This window comes from Lithobates pipiens, unplaced genomic scaffold (assembly GCF_037356315.1).
Source record: "Lithobates pipiens isolate NorthernLeopardFrog02 unplaced genomic scaffold, aLitPip1_a1.2 Scaffold_60, whole genome shotgun sequence".
Classification (NCBI taxonomy): Eukaryota; Metazoa; Chordata; class Amphibia; order Anura; family Ranidae; genus Lithobates; species Lithobates pipiens.
The window spans coordinates 2053680-2081121 of NW_027507882.1; the positions used below are offsets into that span (position 1 = coordinate 2053680).

The 27442-nt window shown below is 49.2% G+C and overlaps 1 protein-coding gene across 3 annotated transcripts in view; it reads right to left on the reverse strand.

Annotated features, from left to right (window-relative positions):
- The window catches only part of LOC143958278 (uncharacterized), a 195578-nt gene that overhangs the window by 120009 nt on the left and 48127 nt on the right, over positions 1-27442 (reverse strand). For 2 of the 3 annotated variants that reach the window (XM_077467795.1, XM_077467796.1), the window contains exon 3: positions 10667-12298. In XM_077467795.1, the coding sequence (XP_077323921.1) occupies positions 10667-12298 (1632 nt within the window). The remainder of the gene's footprint in view (positions 1-10666; positions 12299-27442) is intronic. The other variant, XM_077467798.1, reaches the window with a different exon arrangement.

Here is a 27442-nt window from a genome sequence, read left to right on the forward strand (position 1 = left end):
AGGTGGCACAGGGTGGCACAGGATGACACGTGACACTGATGAGAGATGGCACTTATACGTGGCAGTGGCACTGTTGACAGATGGCGCTTATACATGGCACTGGGGACAGATGGCACTGGGGACAGGTGGCACTGGGGACAGGTGGCATGACACGTGACACTGATGACAGATGACACTTATACGTGGCAGTGGCACTGATGACAGATGGCACTTATACATGGCACTGGGGATAGATGGCACTGGGGACAGGTGGCACTGGGTACAGGTGGCACTGATGACACGTGACACTGATGACAGATGGCACTTATATGTAGCAGTGGCACTGAGACAGATGGCACTTATACATGGCACTGGGGATAGATGGCACGGGGGACAGGTGGCACTGATGACACATGACACTGATGACAGATGGCACTTATACGTGGCAGTGGCACCCGGGACAGATGGCACTTATACCTGGCACTGGGGACAGATGGCACTGGGGACAGATGGCACTGGGGACAGGTGGCACTGGGGACAGATTATCATGGCACTGACAGCACTTTATTTTCCACTTTTTTTAAATTTTTTTACTCACAAGCTGCACGTGGCTCTTCCTCCTCACAGGCTGTCTCTGTGAGGGGGAGAGCCAGCAATGAGAGATGATCATCTCTCATTGGACACTCAGAGCAGTGCTAAATGGCCTCTGTAATTGGCCATTTAGTATGATCTGTGATTGGCTGTGTCCAAGGGATGCCACTGGGGACAGGTGGCACTGATGACACGTGACACTGATGACAGATGGCACTTATACATGGCAGTGGCACTGATGACAGATGGCACTTATACATGGCACTGGGGACCGGTGGCACTGGGGGCAGGTGGCACTGGGGACAGATGGCACTGATGACATGTGACACTGATGACAGAAGGCATTTATACGTGGCAGTGGCACTGATGACAGGTGGCACTTATACGTGGCAGTGGCACTGATGACAGATGGAACTTATACGTGGCACTGGGGACAAATGGCACTGGGGACAGGTGACACTGATGACATGTGACACTGATGACAGATGGCACTTATATGTGGCAGTGGCACTGATGACAGATGGAACTTATACGTGGCACTGGGGATAGATGGCACTGGGGACAGGTGGCACTGGGGACAGGTGGCACTGATGACACGTGACACTGATGACAGATGGCACTTATACGTGGCAGTGGCACCCGGGACAGATGGCATTTATACCTGGCACTGGGGACAGATGGCACTGGGGACAGATTATCATGGCACTGACAGCACTTTATTTTCCACTTTTTTTTACTCACAAGCTGCACGTCGCTCTCCCTCCTCACAGGCTGTCTCTGTGACGGGGAGAGTCGGCAATGAGATATGATCTCATGAGATCATCTCTCATTGGACACTCAGATCAGTGCTAAATGGCCGCTGTGATTGGCCATTTAGCATGATCTGTGATTGGCTGTGTCCAAGGGATGCCACTGGGGACAGGTGGCACTGATGACACGTGACACCGATGACAGATGGCACTTATACATGGCAGTGGCACTAATGACAGATGGCACTTATACATGGCAGTGGCACTGATGACAGATGGCACTTATACGTGGCAGTGGCACTGATGACAGATGGCACTTATACCTGGCACTGGGAACTGGTGGCACTGGGGACAGATGGCACTGGGGACAGGTGGCACTGATGACACATGACACTGATGACAGATGGCACTTATATGTGGCAGTGGCACTGATGACAGATGCCACTATGTGGCACTAGAGACAGATGCCACTATGTGGCACTGGGGACTGGTGGCACTGGGGACTGGTGGCACTAGGGACAGGTGGCACTCGGGACAGATGGCACTGGGGACAGGTGGCACAGGATGGCACAGGTGGCACAGGATGACACGTGACACTGATGAGAGATGGCACTTATACGTGGCAGTGGCACTGTTGACAGATGGCTCTTATACATGGCACTGGGGATAGATGGCACTGGGGACAGGTGGCACTGGGGACAGGTGGCACCAATGACACGTGACACTGATGACAGATGGCACTTATACGTGGCAGTGGCACTGAGACAGATGGCACTTATACATGGCACTGGGGATAGATGGCATGGGGGACAGGTGGCACTGGGGACAGATTATCATGGCACTGACAGCACTTTATTTTTCACTTTTTTTTATTTTTTTACTCACAAGCTGCACGTCGCTCTTCCTCCTCACAGGCTGTCTCTGTGAGGGAGAGAGCCAGCAATGAGAGATGATCTCATGAGATCATCTCTCATTGGACACTCAGATCAGTGCTAAATGGCCTCTGTAATTGGCCATTTAGTATGATCTGTGATTGGCTGTGTCAAAGGGATGCCACTGGGGACAGGTGGCACCGATGACACGTGACACTGATGACAGATGGCACTTATACATGGCATTGTCACTGATGACAGATGGCACTTATACATGGCACTGGGGACCGGTGGCACTGGGGACCGGTTGCATTGGGGACAGATGGCACTGATGACATGTGACACTGATGACAGAAGGCATTTATACGTGGCAGTGGCACTGATGACAGATGGCACTTATACGTGGCAGTGGCACTGATGACAGATGGTACTTATACGTGGCACTGGGGACAGGTGACACTGATGACATGTGACACTGATGACAGATGGCACTTATATGTGGCAGTGGCACTGATGAGAGATGCACTTATACGTGGCAGTGGCACTGATGAGAGATGGCACTTATTCGTGGCACTGAGGACAGGTGGCACTGATGACACGTGACACTGATGACAGATGGCACTTATATGTGGCACTGGGGACAGGTGGCACTGGGGACAGGTGGCACTGGGGACAGGTGGCACTGGGGACAGGTGGCACTGATGACACGTGACACTGATGACAGATGGCACTTATACGTGGCAGTAGCACTGATGACAGATGGCACTTATACATGGCACTGGGGACAGGTGGCACTGGGGACAGGTGGCACTGGTGACAGATGGCACTTATACGTGCCAGTGGCACTTATGACAGATGGCACTTATACGTGGCACTGGAGATAGATGGCACTGGGGACAGGTGGCACTGATGACACGTGACACTGATGACAGATGGCACTTATACGTGGCAGTGGCACCCGGGACAGATGGCACTTATACCTGGCACTGGGGACAGATGGCACTGGGGACAGATTATCATGGCACTGACAGCACTTTATTTTCCACTTTTTTTTTTACTCACAAGCTGTACGTTGCTCTCCCTCCTCACAGGCTGTCTCTGTGATGGGGAGAGCCGGCAATGAGAGATGATCTCATGAGATCATCTCTCATTGGACACTCAGATCAGTGCTAAATGGCCTCTGTGATTGGCCATTTAGTATGATCTGTGATTGGCTGTGTCCAAGGGATGCCACTGGGGACAGGTGGCACTGATGACACGTGGCACTGATGACAGATGGCACTTATACATGGCACTGGGGACCGGTGGCACTGGGGACCGGTGGCACTGGTGACATGTGACACTGATGACAGAAGGCATTTATACGTGGCAGTGGCACTGATGACAGATGGCACTTATACGTGGCAGTGGCACTGATGACAGATGGTACTTATACGTGGTACTGGGGACAGGTGGCACTGGGGACAAATGGCACTGGGGACAGGTGACACTGATGACATGTAACACTGATGACACATGGCACTTATATGTGGCAGTGGCACTGATGACATATGGAACTTATATGTGGCAGTGGCACTGATGACAGATGGAACTTATACGTGGCACTGGGGATAGATGGCACTGGGGACAGGTGGCACTGATGACACGTGACACTGATGACAGATGGCACTTATACGTGGCAGTGGCACCCGGGACAGATGGCACTGGGGACAGATTATCATGGCACTGACAGCACTTTATTTTCCACTTTTTTTTTTTACTCACAAGCTGCACGTCGCTCTCCCTCCTCACAGGCTGTCTCTGTGACGGGGAGAGCCGGCAATGAGAGATGATCTCATGAGATCATCTCTCATTGGACACTCAGATCAGTGCTAAATGGCCGCTGTGATTGGCCATTTAGCATGATCTGTGATTGGCTGTGTCCAAGGGATGCCACTGGGGACAGGTGGCACTGGGGACAGGTGGCACTGGGGACAGGTGGCACTGGGGACAGGTGGCACTGGGGACAGATGGCACTGGGGACAGGTGGCACTGATGACACGTGACACTGATGACAGATGGCACTTATACGTGGCAGTAGCACTGATGACAGATGGCACTTATACATGGCACTGGGGACAGGTGGCACTGGGGACAGGTGGCACTGGGGACAGGTGGCACTGATGACACATGACACTGATGAGAGATGGCACTTATACGTGGCAGTGGCACTGATGAGAGATGGCACTTATTCGTGGCACTAGGGACAGATGGCACTGGGGACAGGTGGCACTGATGACACGTGACACTGATGACAGATGGCACTTATACGTGGCAGTAGCACTGATGACAGATGGCACTGGGACAGGTGGCACTGGGACAGGTGGCACTGGGGACAGGTGGCACTGATGACACGTGACACTGATGACAGATGGTACTTATACGTGGCAGTGGCACTGATGACAGATGGCACTTATACGTGGCACTGGGGATAGATGGCACTGGGGACAGGTGGCACTGATGACAGATGGCACTTATACGTGGCACTGGGGATAGATGGCACTGGAGATAGATGGCACTGGGGACCGGTGGCACTGATGACACGTGACACTGATGACAGATGGCACTTATACGTGGCAGTGGCACCGGCACCTGGGACAGATGGCACTCATACCTGGCACTGGGGACAGGTGACACTGGGGACAGATTGTCATGGCACTGACAGCACTTTATTTTCCACTTTTTTTTTTTTTTACTCACAAGCTGCACGTCGCTCTCCCTCCTCACAGGCTGTCTCTGTGACGGGGAGAGCCGGCAATGAGAGATGATCTCATGAGATCATCTCTCATTGGACACTCAGATCAGTGCTAAATGGCCTCTGTGATTGGCCATTTAGTATGATCTGTGATTGGCTGTGTCCAAGGGATGCCACTGGGGACAGGTGGCACTGATGACACGTGGCACTGATGACAGATGGCACTTATACATGGCACTGGGGACCGGTGGCACTGGGGACCGGTGGCACTGATGACAAGTGACACTGATGACAGAAGGCATTTATACGTGGCAGTGGCACTGATGACAGATGGCACTTATACATGGCAGTGGCACTGATGACAGATGGTACTTATACGTGGTACTGGGGACAGGTGGCACTGGGGACAAATGGCACTGGGGACAGGTGACACTGATGACATGTAACACTGATGACAGATGGCACTTATATGTGGCAGTGGCACTGATGACAGATGGAACTTATACGTGGCACTGGGGATAGATGGCACTGGGGATAGATGGCACTGGGGACAGGTGGCACTGGGGACAGGTGGCACTGATGACACGTGACACTGATGACAGATGGCACTTATACGTGGCAGTGGCACCCGGGACAGATGGCACTTATACCTGGCACTGGGGACAGATTATCATGGCACTGACAGCACTTTATTTTCCACTTTTTTTTTTTACTCACAAGCTGCACGTCGCTCTCCCTCCTCACAGGCTGTCTCTGTGACGGGGAGAGCCGGCAATGTGAGATGATCTCATGAGATCATCTCTCATTGGACACTAAGATCAGTGCTAAATGGCCGCTGTGATTGGCCATTTAGCATGATCTGTGATTGGCTGTGTCCAAGGGATGCCACTGGGGACAGGTGGCACTGATGACACGTGACACCGATGACAGATGGCACTTATACATGGCAGTGGCACTAATGACAGATGGCACTTATACATGGCACTGGGGACAGGTGGCACTGATGACATGTGACACTGATGACAGATGGCACTTATATGTGGCAGTGGCACTGATGAGAGATGCACTTATACGTGGCAGTGGCACTGATGAGAGATGGCACTTATTCGTGGCACTGGAGACAGGTGGCACTGGAGACAGGTGGCACTGGGGACAGATGGCACTGGGGACAGGTGGCACTGATGACACGTGACACTGATGACAGATGGCACTTGTATGTGGCAGTGACACTGATGACAGATGGCACTTATAGGTGGCACTGGGGACAGGTGGCACTGGGGACAGGTGGCACTGGGGACAGGTGGCACTTATACGTGGCAGTAGCACTGATGACAGATGGCACTTATACATGGCACTGGGGACAGGTGGCACTGGGGACAGATGGCACTGGGGACAGATGGCACTGATGACACATGACACTGATGAGAGATGGCACTTATACGTGGCAGTGGCACTGATGAGAGATGGCACTTATTCGTGGCACTGGGGACAGATGGCACTGGGGACAGGTGGCACTGATGACACGTGACACTGATGACAGATGGCACTTATACGTGGCAGTAGCACTGATGACAGATGGCACTGGGACAGGTGGCACTGGGACAGGTGGCACTGGGGACAGATGGCACTGGGACAGGTGGCACTGGGGACAGATGGCACTGGGGACAGGTGGCACTGGGGACAGGTGGCACTGATGACACGTGACACTGATGACAGATGGTACTTATACGTGGCGGTGGCACTGATGACAGATGGAACTTATACGTGGCACTGGGGATAGATGGCACTGGGGATAGATGGCACTGGGGATAGATGGCACTGGGGATAGGTGGCACTGGGGATAGGTGGCACTGGGGACAGGTGGCACTGGGGACAGGTGACACTGATGACACGTGACACTGATGACAGATGGCACTTATACGTGGCAGTGGCACCCAGGACAGATGGCACTTATACCTGGCACTGGGGACAGATGGCACTGGGAACAGATTATCATGGCACTGACAGCACTTTATTTTTCACTTTTTTTTTTTTACTCACAAGCTGCACGTCGCTCTCCCTCCTCACATGCTGTCTCTGTGACGGGGAGAGCCGGCAATGAGAGATGATCTCATGAGATCATCTCTCATTGGACACTCAGATCAGTGCTAAATGGCCGCTGTGATTGGCCATTTAGCATGATCTGTGATTGGCTGTGTCCAAGGGATGCCACTGGGGACAGGTGGCACTGATGACACGTGACACCGATGACAGATGGCACTTATACATGGCAGTGGCACTAATGACAGATGGCACTTATACATGGCACTGGGGACAGGTGGCACTGAGGACAGGTGGCACTGGGGACAGATGGCACTGATGACATGTGACACTGATGACAGATGGCACTTATATGTGGCAGTGGCACTGATGAGAGATGCACTTATACGTGGCAGTGGCACTGATGAGAGATGGCACTTATTCGTGGCACTGGAGACAGGTGGCACTGGGGACAGGTGGCACTGGGGACAGGTGGCACTTGGGACAGGTGGCACTGGGGACAGATGGCACTGATGACACGTGACACTGATGACAGATGGCACTTATACATGGCAGTGGCACTAATGACAGATGGCACTTATACATGGCACTGGGGACAGGTGGCACTGGGGACAGGTGGCACTGAGGACAGGTGGCACTGGGGACAGATGGCACTGATGACATGTGACACTGATGACAGATGGCACTTATATGTGGCAGTGGCACTGATGAGAGATGCACTTATACGTGGCAGTGGCACTGATGAGAGATGGCACTTATTCGTGGCACTGGAGACAGGTGGCACTGGGGACAGGTGGCACTGGGGACAGGTGGCACTGGGGACAGGTGGCACTGGGGACAGATGGCACTGATGACACGTGACACTGATGACAGATGGCACTTGTATGTGGCAGTGACACTGATGACAGATGGCACTTATATGTGGCACTAGGGACAGGTGGCACTGGGGACAGATGGCACTGGGGACAGGTGGCACTGATGACACGTGACACTGATGACAGATGGCACTTATACGTGGCAGTAGCACTGATGACAGATGGCACTTATACATGGCACTGGGGACAGGTGGCACTGGGGACAGGTGGCACTGGGGACAGGTGGCACTGGGGACAGGTGGCACTGGGGACAGATGGCACTGATGACACATGACACTGATGAGAGATGGCACTTATACGTGGCAGTGGCACTGATGAGAGATGGCACTTATTCGTGGCACTGGGGACAGATGGCACTGGGGACAGGTGGCACTGATGACACGTGACACTGATGACAGATGGCACTTATACGTGGCAGTAGCACTGATGACAGATGGCACTGGGACAGATGGCACTCGGGACAGATGGCACTCGGGACAGATGGCACTGGGGACAGGTGGCACTGGGGACAGGTGGCACTGGGGACAGGTGGCACTGGGGACAGGTGGCACTGATGACACGTGACACTGATGACAGATGGTACTTATACGTGGCGGTGGCACTGATGACAGATGGCACTTATACGTGGCACTGGGGATAGATGGCACTGGGGACAGGTGGCACTGATGACAGATGGCACTGATGACAGATGGCACTTATACGTGGCACTGGGGATAGATGGCACTGGGGACAGGTGGCACTGATGACAGATGGCACTGATGACAGATGGCACTTATACGTGGCACTGGGGATAGATGGCACTGGGGACAGGTGGCACTGATGACAGATGGCACTGATGACAGATGGCACTTATACGTGGCACTGGGGATAGATGGCACTGGAGATAGATGGCACTGGGGACCGGTGGCACTGATGACACGTGACACTGATGACAGATGGCACTTATACGTGGCAGTGGCACCTGGGACAGATGGCACTCATACCTGGCACTGGGGACAGGTGACACTGGGGACAGATTGTCATGGCACTGACAGCACTTTATTTTCCACTTTTTTTTTTTTTTACTCACAAGCTGCACGTCGCTCTCCCTCCTCACAGGCTGTCTCTGTGAGGGGGAGAGCCGGCGATGAGATATGATCTCATGAGATCATCTCTCATTGGACACTCAGATCAGTGCTAAATGGCCTCTGTGATTGGCCATTTAGTATGATCTGTGATTGGCTATTGAACAGGGCCCATGGGCTTGAGCCCCGTCAAGCCCTATGGAAAGTCCGGCCCTGGTCACCACACACGCTTGACACCATCTGAACCAAATAAGTTTATCTTGGTCTCATCAGACCACAGGACGTGGTTCCAGTAATCCATGTCCTTAGTCTGCTTGTCTTCAGCAAACTGTTTGTGGGCTTTCTTGCGCATCATCTTTAGAAGAGGCTTCCTTCTGGGACAATGGCCATGCAGACCAATTTGATGTATTGTGCAGCGTATGGTCTGAGTACTGACAGGCTGACCCCCCTCCACCCCTTCAACCTCTGCAGCAATGCTGGCAGCACTCGTACGTCTATTTCCCAAAGACAAGCTCTGGATATGACGCTGAGCATGTGACACTCAACTTCTTTGGTCGACCATGGTGAGGCCTGTTCTGAGTGGAACCTGTCCTGTTATACCGTTGTATGGTCTTTGCCATCGTGCTGCAGCTCAGTTTCAGGGTCTTGGCAATCTTCTTATAGCCTAGGCCATCTTTATGTAGAGCAACAATTCTTTTTTTTAGATCCTCAGAGAGTTCTTTGCCATGAGGTACCATGTTGAACTTCCAGTGACCAGTATGAGAGAGTGAGAGTGATAACACCAAATTTAACACTCCTGCTCCCCATTCACACCTGAGACCTTGTAACACTAACGAGTCACATGACACTGGAGAGGGACAATGGCTAATTGGGCCCACTTTGGACGTTTTCACTTAAGGGTGTACACACTCTTGTTGCCAGCGGTTTAGACATTAATAGCTGTGTGTTGAGTAATTTTGAGGGGACAGCAAATTTACACTGTTATACAAGCTGTACACTTACTACTTTACATTGTAGCAAAGTGTCATTTCTTCTGTGTTGTCACATGAAAAGATAAATAAAATATTTACAAAAATGTAAATGTAGTTACTTAGAAAGTAGTACAATGATGGCTATCAGTAGCAAAGCTATGTTTATTAACAAAGCCATGTGATCTTTAGTTCTGACATGGCAATTATATGACTTTGTTTATAAACAAAGTGTCAGTGTTAGACCCCTTTCACACTGCGCCACCTAGGGCGTCATCTGTAAAACGGCGATATTTTTAGTGCCGCTTTACCGCAGTTATAGCGCCGCTATTCGGTTGCTATTGGCCGAAAAGGGGTTAAATTCACCCGCAAAATGCCACCAGAGCGGCATTTTGCTGCCGGTATTGCAGTGCTGCCCCAATGATTTCAATGGGGAGCAGCGGTGGAATAGCAGTGGAGGAGTGGTGAGTTCACTGCTCCTTCGCCAGCTCCAAAGAAGCTGTTGGCAGGACTTTCTGCCAGCGCACCGCTCCAGTGTGAAAGCCCTCGGACTTTCACACTGGAGTGCATGGAGCAGCTGTTTTAGAGCATTTTGCGGGAGCTATTTTTAACGCTATAGCGCAAAATGCCCTCAGTGTGAAAGGGGTCTAAGAGTTTGGTTTGGCTATGTTTATCAACAAAACCATCATATGCCTGATGTATAACCATAGACACTTGAAAGTCACAGTGAATACATTAAACAATACTTTTATAATTTTTTTATGCAAGGGAACATTTCCAACACATTCACTTACCTGCGATTTCCTTAATGGATGTGACTTTCTTTGCAGGAAGTGGGCATATGGTACAGCTATACTGTGGCAGTCTGGGTTTTAGGAATGGCTCCCCCCATGGCAGATGTGGTGCCACCAAAGTTCCATTAAGGAGAGAAGCTAAAAAGCAATAAAAGCTCACAACACCAAACAATATGCTAAAAACAACCACACATTGACTGGGCACAATACCCAGGGTGTTCAATAAACTGAAAACAAGCAGAACCTCCAGTAGAAGTGAATTTAAAAACCAGGCTTTGCTCAGCACAGTCATGCACACGATAAGAAATCCATTGAGAACTAAAAAACAAATAATTCCCAGGGCTATATAAAATTCTCTCACTGGCACTTGGGACGCTACGAACTTTGCAAAGCCCCATGTTACCCACAGCACTCCATAAAAAATAAAGGCGCTACTCTCTGCTGCTTTTCCAGTGTACAGGGACATCAGTCCAGCTATATGCACCATGCTTCCACTTGCTATGACCAGAATAAAGGTACCCTGTGTTTGTCCTGTCATGGCGAACGTTGCCAAGGTGTTAAACGCGTGGCCAATGGCATCTACGTCTCGAGTATTCAAGGTAGAGGAAAAAGGATGGTGCCTAACTATTCTTGGCTTGACTTTCATACCTTGAAGACAGGAATTAATGATCCCCTCCAACCCTTTACCCTCAGGGATTTTGAAATCTGTCTTTGACAGATAGAGTCTAAGACACATATAGGTCGTTGAAGCGAAGAAGATAAGCAGATTGACCGACTGCGATGCACTGTGGTTAATGCCGGTGGGAAGAGTTAAAGTAGCACAATAAATAGCAAAAAGGAGCGTGTATAATCCAATGCAGACATTTTGAAGGCACATCATGAAAGATAAAGCCAAGAAAAGGACAGCAAACACAACCATGTAGGAGGAAGGAAGTAACTGCTCCCCAGATGTACTTGACTGGCTCATAAGGGAATATCCTTCTATGACCTTTAGCATGGCCAACAAGCTGAAGAACATAGCATGTATTGTGTCATTAGCCCAAAAGGATGCAACAGACACCGCTAACTGGTACGCTGCCGAAGTGAACATCCAATTGGCTTGGCCTCTGAAGAAGATGGTAACTGTCCCTAAAAGTTTTCCACAGAGGATGCTGGAGGATACTACATTGGCTAAAACTCCTGCCATCACAAGGTGGTTCCTCGAAACATGGTTCGAACAACTGACTTCTTTTCCAACCGGCAAAGGTTTCTTTCCAGCTCTCATATCTGCAAACCTGACGGCCACAAGATAAATACTAATCAGAGTAACTATCATGAAGTTACTAGCAATACCCGAGGAACCAAGGCTTGGGTCATTGTACAGGGCAAGGACATGGATGTTGGCGAGGCCAAGAGCAAAAGACAGTAGCGGTAAGGGTCCTTTCTTTTGAAGTGTTCCCACACATCCTATGATAAGAAAGGCACAGCAGATGGCGAGTAGGCCTGGGAAAAGGGTTTCTTGTATATGTCCTGCCTCTGAAATTATCTTATTATCGACTAAGAGATGTACAATGCCACTGTTGCTCCAGAGGGCTGACACCGTCATGCATAAGGTTACCACCAGGGGCTCCGGGCTGAACTTTTTCTGAATTCCTATAGGGAAACCAAAGACATAAAGAATGTTCATTTTAGTATATTTCATTTAAAGTCAACGTAAACCCTATCTGGATGACAATTAGTCCTAAACTGCAATGTATCAAAAACAATTGACTTTTTTAATTATATACTTTTTTTTTTTAATCTTTTTCCTCCTTTGTAACCCCTCCTGTCTACATGCAATCTAAAGTTGACTGCATTTTTCAGGGTGGGTTTCCTCATGGTGAATACTGTGGACCATGCATATGTAATGTGTGTTAAAATGGCCACTTGTGATCACCATGGAAGCCCGGGTGACAAGGTGACCATGGAAGCCCGGATGACAAGGTTTGGAGAACAGGTTTGTGATCCAACAAGCGTGTGATGGTCAAGTGTCCACCTTAATGTTAGGATAACATCTAGTGGGCTCGCTCAAGCTTCCTTGAAACTCTCTTTCCTTCCCCTGTGCCTTCCTGACCTGTTCATAAACCGGTTAGGAAGGGTCAATTATATGTAATTGATCATATAAAATATTACATATTATATATTTGAATATTTGGTGGTGTTGCTTATTAGTGATGGACAAACTTCCGACGGGACATTTCGCGAACGCAAACCGCGAACGCGGCAAAAAGTTCGCGAACCGCAAAGTTTGCGGCGGACCCCATTGACTTTAATGGCAGGCGAACCTTAAAAACCTACAGGTCATATTTTCAGCCACAAAATACTTACTAGCTGTGCACACATAGTCCCACAACATGGACACTGACATAACAAAAGTATTAAGTGAATCTGGGATCAACAACAACAAGCATTCTTTTTTTATTTGTGAAATTTTGACAATTCAGGAGCGCATGAAGGCCATGGAGGAGAGGCAAGGTTAGGCCAGGCTATGAAGGGGGTGCAGGAGATGATCAGTGCCACAGTCAGGGCAGCGCAGTCCTGTGCCAATGTCCCAGTGTACCAACCTGTGCTTGAGCCCCTCCCTCTGCCCGGTCCTTACCCCCACCTATGCAGGGCTCCACTGCGGTGGTCCGGAGGTGCCAGTCCAGTGCTGATCCTCAGCCATGGTGCTGGCACTGCCTGCTGATTGGCTTCTCTGCTGCTATCTCCCTCACTGTCTGAAACCAGCACCGTGATAGAGACTGAGCATTGACACCAGCACCGTGATAGAGAGCACTGACACCAGCACCGAGATAGAGAGCACTGACACCAGCACCGAGATAGAGAGCATGACACCAGCACCGTGATGGAGAGCACTGACACCAGCACCGTGATGGAGAGCACTGACACCAGCACCGTGATGGAGAGCACTGACACCAGCACCGTGATGGAGAGCACTGACACCAGCACCGTGATGGAGAGCACTGACACCAGCACCGTGATGGAGAGCACTGACACCAGCACCGTGATGGAGAGCACTGACACCAGCACCGTGATGGAGAGCACTGACACCAGCACCGAGATGGAGAGCACTGACACCAGCACCGAGATGGAGAGCACTGACACCAGCACCGAGATGGAGAGCACTGACACCAGCACCGAGATCTTGTGGGCACCCACGTGACATCACTAGACACGTCATCATCTATGTCACCTTCTCCACTGCTATAATTGGAGATCTCGGAGTAGGCAGCAACACTGGGGACCAACTTCCTCCTTGGGCTGATCTGGTACTGTCGTCAGACTGCTGAGTGGCGGTTGTTGCTACCTCCTCTTCCTAATCCAATGCCAAGAGTGGCTGCGCATCGGCAATGTCTTGTGATGGATCGGAAAATAATTCCTGTGACTCAAGCGGAGGGTATGTGGTGGTGGTAGTGTTGGTGGTAGTGTCTTTGGGGGTGCACACAGCAGAGAGTGAAGGTGCAGATAGAGAGGGTGAGGAGGGTGCAGAAGAGTAAGGCTGAGTGAGCCACTCAACCAAATCTGGTGCGTCCTTTGACGTAATCGAACGCACCTTCTGCAATTTCCCACTTTGGCTCAAGCCTGTTGCTCCTGCCCTACCCTTACCACCCCTGCGGAGGGGCCTGCCTCTTCCTCTGCCTGTCATTTTTTAAATGACCCTGTGACAAAAGTCTCTAGAGAAGTGCAGCATGTATGTGGAAGAAGGTATATAACACCCCGCTTCAATCTGTCGTTTTGGGGGGCCACTGGTCTATCACACCAGTTATAATACTTTTTTGTAATTGCGTTTGTCACTCTTTGTAGTATCGCTGCAGAACCGCTCAGCAGTCACAATGCTGCACGGTGGAAATGCACTATACTATACTTTTTATATTTGCAAGTATTTTATACGTGTATTACACCCCTATATACTGCACACCAAATAGTACACCTATACCAGTCCTTAAAAGGACCTTTATGGACCTAATAGTAGCTAGCTAGTAGCTAGTGAATTGGAGACTGTCCCTGATCCAAACACCAAACTGTCCCTCCCTACACTGAGAAACGACAGCTGCAGGATCGGTCAGCAGCACTGCAGGCAGTGCACTATAATATGCTTATACATGTACAACCCTATATACTGTACACCTATACCAGTCCTTAAAAGGACCTTTGTGGACCTAGTAGCTAGTGATTTGCAGACTGTCCCTCAGTCCCTACACTGATAAAAGACAGCTGCAGAATCGGTCAGCACTCAGCTCAGCAGTCAAGTATAATAGGCTTGCTATATTTGGAAGAAAGTATATTATACATGTACAACCCTATATACTGTACACCTATACAAGTCCTTAAAAGGACCTTTGTGGACCTAACAGTAATAGCTAGTGATTAAACTGACTGTTCCTGCTCCACACAGCGTCCTGTCCCTACACTGACAGAAGAATGCTGCAGAATCGGTCAGCAGTGCACTCAGCAGGGCCGCTGATAGGCCAGTACAACTGGCCCTGTTGTACCGGACCCGACCAGCAGGGGGGCCCGGGCAACCTTAACAGATAAGCAATTTAATGTAAAAAAAAAAACATCCACGATCAGAGTCCACCTCCGACAATCACTATACCGCCATACAGAACACAACACCGCTCTATACTCCTGCCACCCACCCCCCACGCATTACATTTTATTTTTTTATTTTTTGCTGATAGACATATTCGTGATTAGGTGGAGGCAGGGGGGGGATTATTTCTTGTATTTCGGGCGCGAAAGAATACCTATTCTGCACCCGCTCCTCATCCCGGCCAGCGTGTCCTCTGTAGTGGCAGAGCGTGCCGCCCCCCCTGGTAGTGCTGCGGAGTGATACCTCTCTCCGCATGAGAATTGGCAGAAGTAGCACTGGCAGTGAGGTAACAGGCGAGCAGCGGCGGAATACGGAAGAAGTCATTGGCAGAGGCATCCCATCTAACTAGTTCGTGGACCCTCAAGTCCGGGCAGCAGCAAGATCACGGAGGAAGTGACTCCTGGGGCCCAACTAACAATTATACAGGTGTGTGCTTGGTTGGGGGGGGTAGGGGCTTCAAGATCTACTACTACTGCAGCAGCATCTATATATTATGGCATTGGCGGCATGGGTGACACTGTCTGCAGGTATCACATGCGTTATGGCAGGTATCACATGCGTTATGGCAGGTATTACATGCGTTATGGCAGGTATCACATGCGTTATGGCAGGTATCACATGCGTTATGGCAGGTATCACATGCGTTATGGCAGGTATTACATGCGTTATGGCAGGTATCAAATGCGTTATGGCATCGGTGGCACTGTCTGCAGCAGAATATCGTATTGGTGGCATGGTATGGGTAGCATTGTCTTTGCAGTACATTATGGGATTGGCATGTCCCTCTGTCAAGTCGCTGATTGCCACCATTACTAGTAAAAATAAATAAAAAATACATAAATACATCAGATTGTAGATGCTATAACTTTTGCGCAAACCAATCAATAAACACTTTTTTTCGATTTTTTTTTTTTTTTTTTACAAAAAATATGTTGCAGAATACATATTGCCCTAAAATATTTAAGAAATTTGATTTATATTTTTTTATTGGATAAGTTTTATTGTAGTAAAAAATATATTTTTTGTTTTTATTTTTTGTTTAGAAAAGCAAAAAGTAAAAAACGCAGAGGTGACCAAATACCACTAAAAGAAATCTCTATTTGTGAGGGGAAAAATTACATACATTTTATTTAAGTACAGAGTCGCATGACCAAGCAATTGTCAGTTAAAATAACAAAGTGCTGTATCGCAAAAAATTGCCTGGTCATGAAGGGGGGTAAATCTTCCAGAGGGCAAGTGGCCTTCCTGGGTTGCTGTGAGAAAAATAAATATCACTTGTAGACAAACCTGCACTGTGTTTTAAGGTGGGGTCTGGGGAGGGGCCAGGGGAGGGGCTGAAGGAGGGACCAGGGGCGGGACCGGGGTGGAGCTGAAGGGGGCCCCACTAATTGGGCTGTATGGGGCCCCATGATTTCTATCAGCGGCCCTGGCACTCGGCAATCAGCAGCACAGCAGTCAGCAGCAGTGCACCAGAACCCTATATACTGTACACCTATACCTGTCCTTAAAATAACTTTTGTGGACCTAATAGCTAGTGATTTGTGTCACTACAGTCTGTCCCTGCTCCACACAGCAACCTTTCCCTACACTGACAAAAGACAGAATGTAAAATGGCCACCAGATCAGGTCTATTTATAAGGTAGGGGGAATGTCCAATTGTCCATGTGCTGAAATGTCTCAATTGGCTGTCCTGTACCCCATGATGGATGTGTCATCATGGGTCAAAGTTCTTTCACAATGTAAATGCATTTTCATCCACTGATACAATGGGATATAATTCCTTTCACTGACACCAATGGAGGTGCACAATTCCTGCCAATTACTCCAAATATGGTGCACAATTCCTCACAATGACACCAACAATGTGAAACGTAAGAAAAGAAATAAGAGAAAATAAATAAATAAATAAATAAAGAGATGTATGGATATGTGGATGTAAAATAAGCATGAGAAGGTAGTAAGGGATAGTGTGGTGAAAAATAGAAAGTAAGAACGAAAGTGAAATAAGAATGTATGTGAACATCCCTTTTTGTTTTGTTTTTCATTAATATTATTTTTTCTCTCACTCCTCCCTAAACACCCCCCCCCCCCCCTTTGTCCATCTTTTTTTCTTTTTTTTTTTTGCCCTTTACCCTTTCATTTCATTTATTCTCAATTAAACAACAAGAACAAGCAATTGTATACAGCTGTCAGCTCTTCACATAATTCAGTGACTACCGATGATGCTTAAATACTACCCACATACATGGGATCTCCACCCCAATGACTAAGCTCTGGGGGGTGGAGTGAAACACGTTAGCGTGGCCTGGTTGCCACTCTGATTACCACCATAGGACCATATGGATGTGAGGCACCAGAGATTACCTCCTTTTTCTCCCTCGGGGGGGGGGGGGGGTACCTAAATACCCTCCTAGCAACCAGCATCGGGTGGAAGCTGATTACTGGGATCTGCTGGCTGTTGGGAGACACCTCCTGGTGGACACTCGAACTACCGTTCTGGGAGGCACAGTGCCACCAGCAGGTAAACACTTAGTTAAACCCTCCAAAGCTATAACAACGAGAGTGCCCTGAGCTTTAGTAAATACATTTTATCCATAGGCAGAAACTTGGGCTAAATTCCTACATCAAAATCCATAAAGAATAATAGCTTTAAGCTCAAGTCAACCAAAGACGTATGGTAGCTAATACCGCTATTGCTGGAATCCGGTGACATCCACTAGAATTGCTTGGCTTGATTCACTAAAGATGAATGAGTGAAGTGTTTTTATATGGTGTTGACATCTTGGATTGCTGGCACTTTTCTCTTGAATCATTATCCACAAACAAGTCTTCTCTTGTGTGTGAATGTAAAGAAAAAAGAAAAAACAGCTGCACCCAGAAGTCACAATTCAAGTTTTTCCGCTGCTGGTGAATGCAGGTTAAAACTAAAATTACTGCATCTAAACATCACCATTCATTTTAAGTGGCTACCACTTAACCACTTCAGCCCCGGACCAATTAACAGCCTAAGGACCAGAGGTCTTTTTACAATTTCGCACTGCACTGCTTTAACTGGTAATTGCGCGGTCATGCAATGTTGTACCCAAACGAAATTTGCGTCCTTTTCTTCCCACAAATAGAGCTTTCTTTTGATGGTATTTGATTGCCTTTGACTGCGATTTTTATTTTTGTGATATAAATGGAAAAAGACCGAAAATTTTGAGAAAAAATTATATTTTCTACTTTTTGTTATAAGAAAAATCGAATAAACTTAATTTTAGTCATACATTTAGGGCAAAATTTATTCAGCCACATGTCTTTAGTAAAAAAAAGTGTCAATAAGCGTATATTTATTGGTTTGCGCAAAAGTTATAGCGTCTACAAACTAGAGTACATTTTCTGGAATTTACACAGCTTTTAATTTACGACTGCCTATCTAATTTCTTGAGGTGCTAAAATGGCAGGGCAGTACAAACCCCCCCCCCGCAAATGACCCCATTTTGGAAAGTAGACACCCCAAGGAAGTTGTGGAGAGGCATGTTGAGCCCATTGAATATTTTTTTTTGTCCCAAGTGATTGAATGACACAAAAAAAAAAAAAAAAGTTTACAAAAAGTTGTCACTAAATGATATATTGCTCACACATGCCATAGTTATATGTGGAATCGCACTCCAAAATATATTCTGCTGCTTCTCCTGAGTACGGGGATACCACATATGTGGGATTTTTTGGGAGTCTAGCCGCGTACGGCACCCTGAAATCCAATCACTGCCTTTCACCCCCTTTTGCCAGTGTCACTAAGCAATCATTTTTCTGATCGCTGCATTAGTGTCGCTAGTGTCGCTAGGTAGCTAGTTATTTTTTTCGGTTCACCGCCAGGTTTTTATAGCGCTAGGTACCCCGATATACTACCCAATAATGGTTTTGTCAGGTCACCTAGAGCCCAGGTGACAGGTGCACACCGTAGGGTTGGGGATGCACCGCAAGGCTGTGGACCCTACGGCTGACGGCTGCAGACGGGGGACAGATCCCACTGGGGTAAGAGCGTAAGATTCCCCGGGGCGCGGAGTCTAAGAGCCAGCTGGTGTTCACCAGAGCTTCGAGTGGTGAAGATGGTCTTGGCTGCAACTGGCTCCAGGTCGCGACCCCCAGGGTCCCCCAGCTCACACCCACAGTAGGTAACAGGAGGATACGGATGGTGAGGGACAAAGCCAAGGTCGGGGCCACAAGCAGAACAGAATAGTCGGGTACACGCCAATAGGTCAGGGTCACAGGCAAGCAGGGATGGTCAGAACACGCCAAGGTCGGTAACGGAAATCAGAAGCAGAGCACACGACAGGAAACAGGAAGCTAATACACAAAGGTTGATCAGCAGGATAGATGACAACAAACTGGTACAGTAGATCCCTGAATATTTCGTTGACAAAGTTCTGGAACACAGCTGGAGCATTACACAAACCAAAAGGCATAACCAAGTACTCGTAATGCCCGTCCCTAGTGTTAAATGCGGTCTTCCATTCGTCACCTTCTCGTATTCGAATGAGATTGTATGCACCTCTGAGATCCAATTTAGTGAAAATGGAAGCCCCCTTCAACCTGTCAAATAGCTCAGATATTAGAGGTAAGGGGTAACGGTTTTTAATAGTCACAGCGTTTAAACCTCTATAGTCAATGCAGGGCCTGAGGGTGCCATCCTTTTTGGCAACGAAAAAGAACCCTGCTCCTGCAGGCGATGAGGATTTCCGGATGAAACCTCTCTCCAAATTCTCAGCGACATACTCAGACATGGCTTGGGTCTCTGGAATGGATAAAGGGTAGGTACGACCCCTGGGCAGGGTTGCTCCAGGGACAAGGTCAATAGCACAGTCAAAAGATCTGTGAGGAGGAAGTACCTCAGCAGACTTCTTACAGAACACATCCCGGAAATTGCTATAAGCCGCAGGAAGATCGGACGAGACAGATGTGGTAGCAATGGGAAGTTTCCTCTTGGGGGTCACCTTGGAAAGACAAGACGAGAAACACGAAGGACCCCAGGCCAGGATCTGCCCAGATACCCAGTCCACATGTGGCGAGTGGAGCTGCAGCCAAGGAAGGCCCAATACAATGGGGGTAGAGGCCTTGGGTAGGATGAGGAAGGAGATCCACTCCTGGTGGAGTATCCCTACCGACATCCTAATAGGTAGCGTCTGGAAATGGATAGGACCCCCTGGGAGCACAGTGCCATCAATTGCCGAGACTACTAGTGGAGTAGCGAGGGGAGAAAGGGTAAGCTTCATAGAAGAGGCAGTTCTCCAGTCCATAAAATTGCCGGCAGCCCCGGAGTCCAGATATGCTAGGACTGATTGGGGAGAAGTGCCTACATGGAGGAACACCGGAAGAAGGAGACGAGAAGGTGATGTTTCTGGGTCCAATACTCCACCTTCCAAATGTATTAGACCCGAGCGTTTCCCGGACGGAGCGAGCAGGAGTCACGAAAATGACCCTTTCCCCCACAATAAAGACACAAGCCCAGAGTTCTGCGTCTAGCACGTTCTTCGGGGGTTAGTCTGGTCCGGCCCAGCTGCATGGGCTCCTCAGCAGACGGAGGATGCTCCACAGGGCGACGGGGAAAAAGCTCAGGCTGACTAGAACCTGGGAGGTGCTGGCGTCTTTTTTCTAAGGACCTCTCCTGGAAGCGAATGTCAATTTGATTACATAAGGAAATGACTTCGTCTAGACCGGCGGGGATAGCTCTTCCTGCTAATTCGTCCTTCACTCGGTCTGAGAGGCCATGTAAAAAGGTTGCGACCAGGGCCTCATTGTTCCAGCTCAATTCCGCTGTAAGGATACGGAACTGAAGTGCATATTGGCCCACTGAACCAGATTCTTGGCGAAGGCGTAAAAGGGCACTAGCCGCAGAAGAAACCCGAACTGGCTCCTCAAAGATGTTACGAAAGAGCTTCAAGAAGTCGGACAGGCTAGAAACCACTGGATCATTTTTCTCCCACAGGGGGGCAGCCCAGGCTAAAGCTTCACCGGAGAGGAGGGAAATGATATAGGCTACCTTTGCCCGATCGGATAGAAAGTTTTGAGGCTGGAGCTCAAAATGAATGGTGCATTGGCTGAGGAAGCCCCTGCAGGCCTTGGAGTCCCCAGAGAAACGGGACGGAGCAGGCAGTACTAATGAATGCGTGGATGCGACTGGTGCGATAGGTGCAGTCGCAGACTGTACTTGAGGCTGCGGGTTCGGGGTTCCCAAGGAAGCCTGTAGCTGCTCGAAGCGAGAAGCCAGATCCTGGAGGAATCGCATCACCTGAGTCTGATTAGATTCCTGGGTCTCGAGTCTCCGCACTATGCCCTGCAATGGATGGAGTGCAGGGAGCGGCACGTCAGCCGGGTCCATGGCTGATCAAACTGTCAGGTCACCTAGAGCCCAGGTGACAGGTGCACACCGTAGGGTTGGGGATGCACCGCAAGGCTGTGGACCCTACGGCTGACGGCTGCAGACGGGGGACAGATCCCACTGGGGTAAGAGCGTAAGATTCCCCGGGGCGCGGAGTCTAAGAGCCAGCTGGTGTTCACCAGAGCTTCGAGTGGTGAAGATGGTCTTGGCTGCAACTGGCTCCAGGTCGCGACCCCCAGGGTCCCCCAGCTCACACCCACAGTAGGTAACAGGAGGATACGGATGGTGAGGGACAAAGCCAAGGTCGGGGCCACAAGCAGAACAGAATAGTCGGGTACACGCCAATAGGTCAGGGTCACAGGCAAGCAGGGAAGGTCAGAACACGCCAAGGTCGGTAACGGAAATCAGAAGCAGAGCACACGACAGGAAACAGGAAGCTAATACACAAAGGTTGATCAGCAGGATAGGCTAGCAGTGCAAAGGTTAATATAGTGTAGTCTGATAGGGGCTAGGGTGGAGCCATTCCAGAGGAAGGAAATAAAAGCAGTCAGGTGAAGCTCGGCTGGTCTCTAGAAATGAACACATGCAGACAGGTAAGGAGAACAACTCTAATGCATAACCATGACAGGTTTTAACCCCCTGATTGCCCCTAGTTAACCCTTTCACCCCCTTTTGCCAGTATCACTAAGCGATCATTTTTCTTATCGCTGCATTAGTGTCACTAGTGTCGCTAGGTAGCTAGTTATTTTTTTAGGTTCACTGCCAGGTTTTTATAGCGCTAGGTACCCCCATATACTACCCAATAATGGTTTTAACCCCCTGATTGCCCCTAGTTAACCCTTTCACCAGCGATCACAGTATAAGTGTCACTGGTGACGCTGGTTAGCCAGTTAGTTATTTAGGTTCCCCGTCAGGTTTTTATATAGCGCCAGGGACCCCCATATACTACCTAATAAAAATTTGAACCCCCTGATTTCCCCTAGTTACCCTTTCACCAGTGATCACCGTATAAGTGTTACGGGTGACTCTGGTTAGTTAGTTTGCTTTTTATTAGGGATGCACCGAATGGGTTTTTTGGTGCCGAAACCGATACCGAAAATGAAAAATACACTAGGCCGAAAACCGAAACCGATACCGAAACAGCACCGATACCGACAATCTGTTTTTAAAAAATATTTTTATACAGGAGAAGGTCAGAGACTGGGGACATGGTACAGGAGGTGGTCAGAGACTGGGGACATGGTGCAAGAGGTGGTCAGAGACTGGGGACATGGTGCAGGAGGTGGTCAGAGACAGGGGACATGGTGCAGGAGGTGGTCAGAGACAGGGGACATGGTGCAGGAGGTGGTCAGAGACAGGGGACATGGTGCAGGAGGTGGTCAGAGACTGGGGACATGGTACAGGAGGTGGTCAGAGACTGGGGACATGGTACAGGAGGTGGTCAGAGACTGGGGACATGGTGCAAGAGGTGGTCAGAGACTGGGGACATGGTGCAGGAGGTGGTCAGAGACTGGGGACATGGTACAGGAGGGGGTCAGAGACTGGGGACATGGTACAGGAGGGGGTCAGAGACTGGGGACATGGTACAGGAGGGGGTCAGAGACTGGGGACATGGTACAGGAGGGGGTCAGAGACTGGGGACATGGTACAGGAGGGGGTCAGAGACTGGGGACATGGTACAGGAGGGGGTCAGAGACTGGGGACATGGTACAGGAGGGGGTCAGAGACTGGGGACATGGTACAGGAGGGGGTCAGAGACTGGGGACATGGTACAGGAGGGGGTCAGAGACTGGGGACATGGTACAGGAGGGGGTCAGAGACTGGGGACATGGTACAGGAGGGGTCAGAGACTGGGGACATGGTACAGGAGGGGGTCAGAGACTGGGGACATGGTACAGGAGGTGGTCAGAGACTGAGGACATGGTACAGGAGGTGGCCAGAGACTGGCGACATGGTACAGGAGGTGGCCAGAGACTGGCGACATGGTACAGGAGTTGGCCAGAGACTGGCGACATGGTACAGGAGTTGGCCAGAGACTGGCGACATGGTACAGGAGTTGGCCAGAGACTGGCGACATGGTACAGGAGGTGGTCAGAGACTGGCGACATGGTACAGGAGGTGGTCAGAGACTGGCGACATGGTACAGGAGGTGGTCAGAGACTGGCGACATGGTACAGGAGTTGGCCAGAGACTGGCGACATGGTACAGGAGTTGGCCAGAGACTGGCGACATGGTACAGGAGTTGGCCAGAGACTGGCGACATGGTACAGGAGTTGGCCAGAGACTGGCGACATGGTACAGGAGTTGGCCAGAGACTGGCGACATGGTACAGGAGGTGGCCAGAGACTGGCGACATGGTACAGGAGGTGGCCAGAGACTGGCGACATGGTACAGGAGGTGGCCAGAGACTGGCGACATGGTACAGGAGGTGGTCAGAGACTGGCGACATGGTACAGGAGGTGGTCAGAGACTGGCGACATGATACAGGAGGTGGTCAGAGACTGGCGACATGGTACAGGAGGTGGTCAGAGACTGGCGACATGGTACAGGAGGTGGTCAGAGACTGGCGACATGGTACAGGAGGTGGTCAGAGACTGGCGACATGGTACAGGAGGTGGTCAGACTGGCGACATGGTACAGGAGGTGGTCAGACTGGCGACATGGTACAGGAGATGGTCAGACTGGGGACACGGTATAGGAGATGGTCAGAGACAGAGGACGTGGTACAGGAGGCATCCCCCATTGCAGGCCAGTGTCCCCCCCATATTGCAGCCAGTGTCCCCCCCATATTGCAGCCAGTGTCCCCCCCATATTGCAGCCAGCGTGTCCCCCATATTGCAGCCAGCGTGTCCCCCATATTGCAGCCAGCGTGCCCCATTGCAGCCTGTGTGCCATTTTGCAGCCAGCCTGTGCAGGGAAGAGAGCCGCCTTCGCCGCTTGTTTGATCACAGCGCCGGGAACATCACAGCTTTCATTTCAATAGCTGTGTGTTCCCGGCCGCGCGACGTCACACGCAGCCCCTCCCCCTTGTCCCGGCACTTAGATAGACAGATCATCCGCAGGATTGGACGGATGATCTGTCTATCAAAGTGCCCGGACAAGGGGGAGGGGCTGCGTGTGACGGCGCGCGGCCGGGAACACAGCTATTGATATGAAAGCTGTGATGTTCCCGGCGCTATGATCAAACAAGCGGCGGAGGCGGCTCTCCTGAGCTATACACCCCCCGTGATGGGCATCACCAGGGGCGGGGGCGGAGCCCCGCCCCCACCCAGGCCACGCCCCATTTTCGGCTCCATTATCGGCCGTTTTTCTCTTTCGGCAAATTGCCGAAAAGGGCATTTTCGGCCGATATGTTTCGGCGGCCGAAATTTCGGTGCATCCCTACTTTTTATAGCATCAGGGCACCCACCATTTATTACCCAATAAAGGTTTAACCCCCTGATCACCTGGCGGGTGATATCAATTAGGTTTTAGGGTCAGGGTCTGCGTGGCCCCAGGCAGCGCTAGGTTAGTGCCAGTACCGCTAACACCCACGTGCAAAGCATAAACCTCCCGTAGTGGTATAGATGATCAGATCTATACTAGCATCCCCAGCAGTTTAGGGTTCCAAAAAAACGCATTGTTAGCGGGATCAGCCCAGATACCTGCTAGCACCTGCGTTTTGCCCCTCCGCCCAGCCCACCCAAGTGCAGTATCGATCGATCACTGTCACTTACAAAACACTAAACACATAACTTCAGCGATCGCAGAGTCAGGCCTGATCCCTGCGATCGCTAACACTTTTTTTTGTAGCGTTTTATATTTAAATCCGGAAGGCAGTGCTTGGTTTTCGGGGTCCAGTACTTGGCTAGGCTCCCAAAAAGTCCCCCACATGTGTTATCCCCGTACTCGGGAGAAGCAGCAGAATTTATTTTGGGGTGTAATTTGACTTATGCCCATAGCATGTGTGAGCACTATATCATCTAGTGACAACTTTGTGCAAAAAAAAAAAATTGTAATATTCCTGCAACTTGTGGCAAAATATAAAATATTTCATGGACTCAACATGCCTCTCATTAAATAGCTTGGGGTGTCTACTTTCCAAAATGGGGTCATTTGGGGGGGTTTTGTGTTATTTTGGCATTTTATGGCCTTCGAAACCGTGATAGGTAGTGAGGAGTGAAATCAAAAATTTGCACCCTTAGAAACCCTGAAGGCAGTGATTGGTTTTCGGGGTGCCGTACGCGGCTAGACTCCCAAAAAGTCCCACATATGTAGTATCCTCGTACTCAGGAGAAGCAGCAGAATATATTTTGGGGTGCAATTCCACATATAACTATGGCATGTGTGAGCAATATATCATTTAGTGACAACTTTTTGTAAACTTTTTTTTTTGTTTTTTTTGTGTCATTATTCAATCACTTGGGACAAAAAAAAAAAATATTCAATGGGCTCAACATGCCTCTCAGCAATTTCCTTGGGGTGTCTACTTTCCAAAATGGGGTCATTTGGGGGGGGGGGGGGGTTTGTGTTATTTTGGCATTTTATGGCCTTCGAAACTGTGATAGGTAGTGAGGAGTGAAATCAAAGATTTGCACCCTTAGAAATCCTGAAGGCAGTGATTGGTTTCGGGGTGCCGTACGCGGCTAGACTCCCAAAAAGTCCCACATATGTGGTATCCCCGTACTCAGGAGAAGCAGCAGAATATATTTTGGGGTGCAATTCCACATATAACTATGGCATGTGTGAGCAATATATCATTTAGTGACAACTTTTTGTAAACTTTTTTTTTTTTGTGTCATTATTCAATCACTTGGCACAAAAAAAAAAAAAAAAAATATTCAATGGGCTCAACATGCCTCTAAGAAATTTCCTTGGGGTGTCTACTTTCCAAAACGGGGTCATTTGGGGGGGGGGGTTGTACTGCCCTGCCATTTTAGCACCTCAAGAAATGAGATAGGCAGTCATAAATAAAAAGCTGTGTAAATTCCAGAAAATGTACTCTAGTTTGTAGACGCTATAACTTTTGCGCAAACCAAAAAATATACGCTTATTGACATTTTTTTTACTAAAGACATGTGGCTGAATACATTTTGCCCTAAATGTATGACTAAAATTTAGTTTATTCGATTTTTCTTATAACAAAAAGTAGAAAATATATTTTTTTCTCAAAATTTTCAGTCTTTTTCCATTTATATCACAAAAAATAAAAATCGAAGAGGCAATCAAATACCACCAAAAGAAAGCTCTATTTGTGGGAAGAAAAGGACGCAAATTTCATTTGGGTACAACATTGCATGTCCGCGCAATTACCAGTTAAAGCAGTGCAGTGCGAAATTGTAAAAAGACCTCTGGTCCTTAGGCTGTTAATTGGTCCGGGGCTGAAGTGGTTAAGCAAAACACATTTGCCATCTGACATTATTGTTAAAATGGCCTTGAGATCCGCGTTAAATAGTCAACATGTTTTGAGGGAGATCCCGCTTCCTCGGTACCTTGGATCTTAGTACAAGGATACTAAGATTTTATTCATAAGGTAAGTGTTGGTATACGGCTGACGGGTCCGTGGGGAGAAACCAAAACCCCAATAAATGCTCTACATCCAATGAGAAGTTTATATATATATATATACAATTTTTATTTTTATTCAAAGCCGCTCTTAGGTCACACAGAGTCGGTTGCAGCCATGGGCGTCCGCAGAACTTTTTCCAAGGGGGGCATCATTTTAAGGCCGCTCATGCTCCGCCCCTTTTCGGCAATCTCATGAAAATATTTCCACTGGTAATACATATGTGTTATATAACAGATAATTCATCTTCACTTTGTA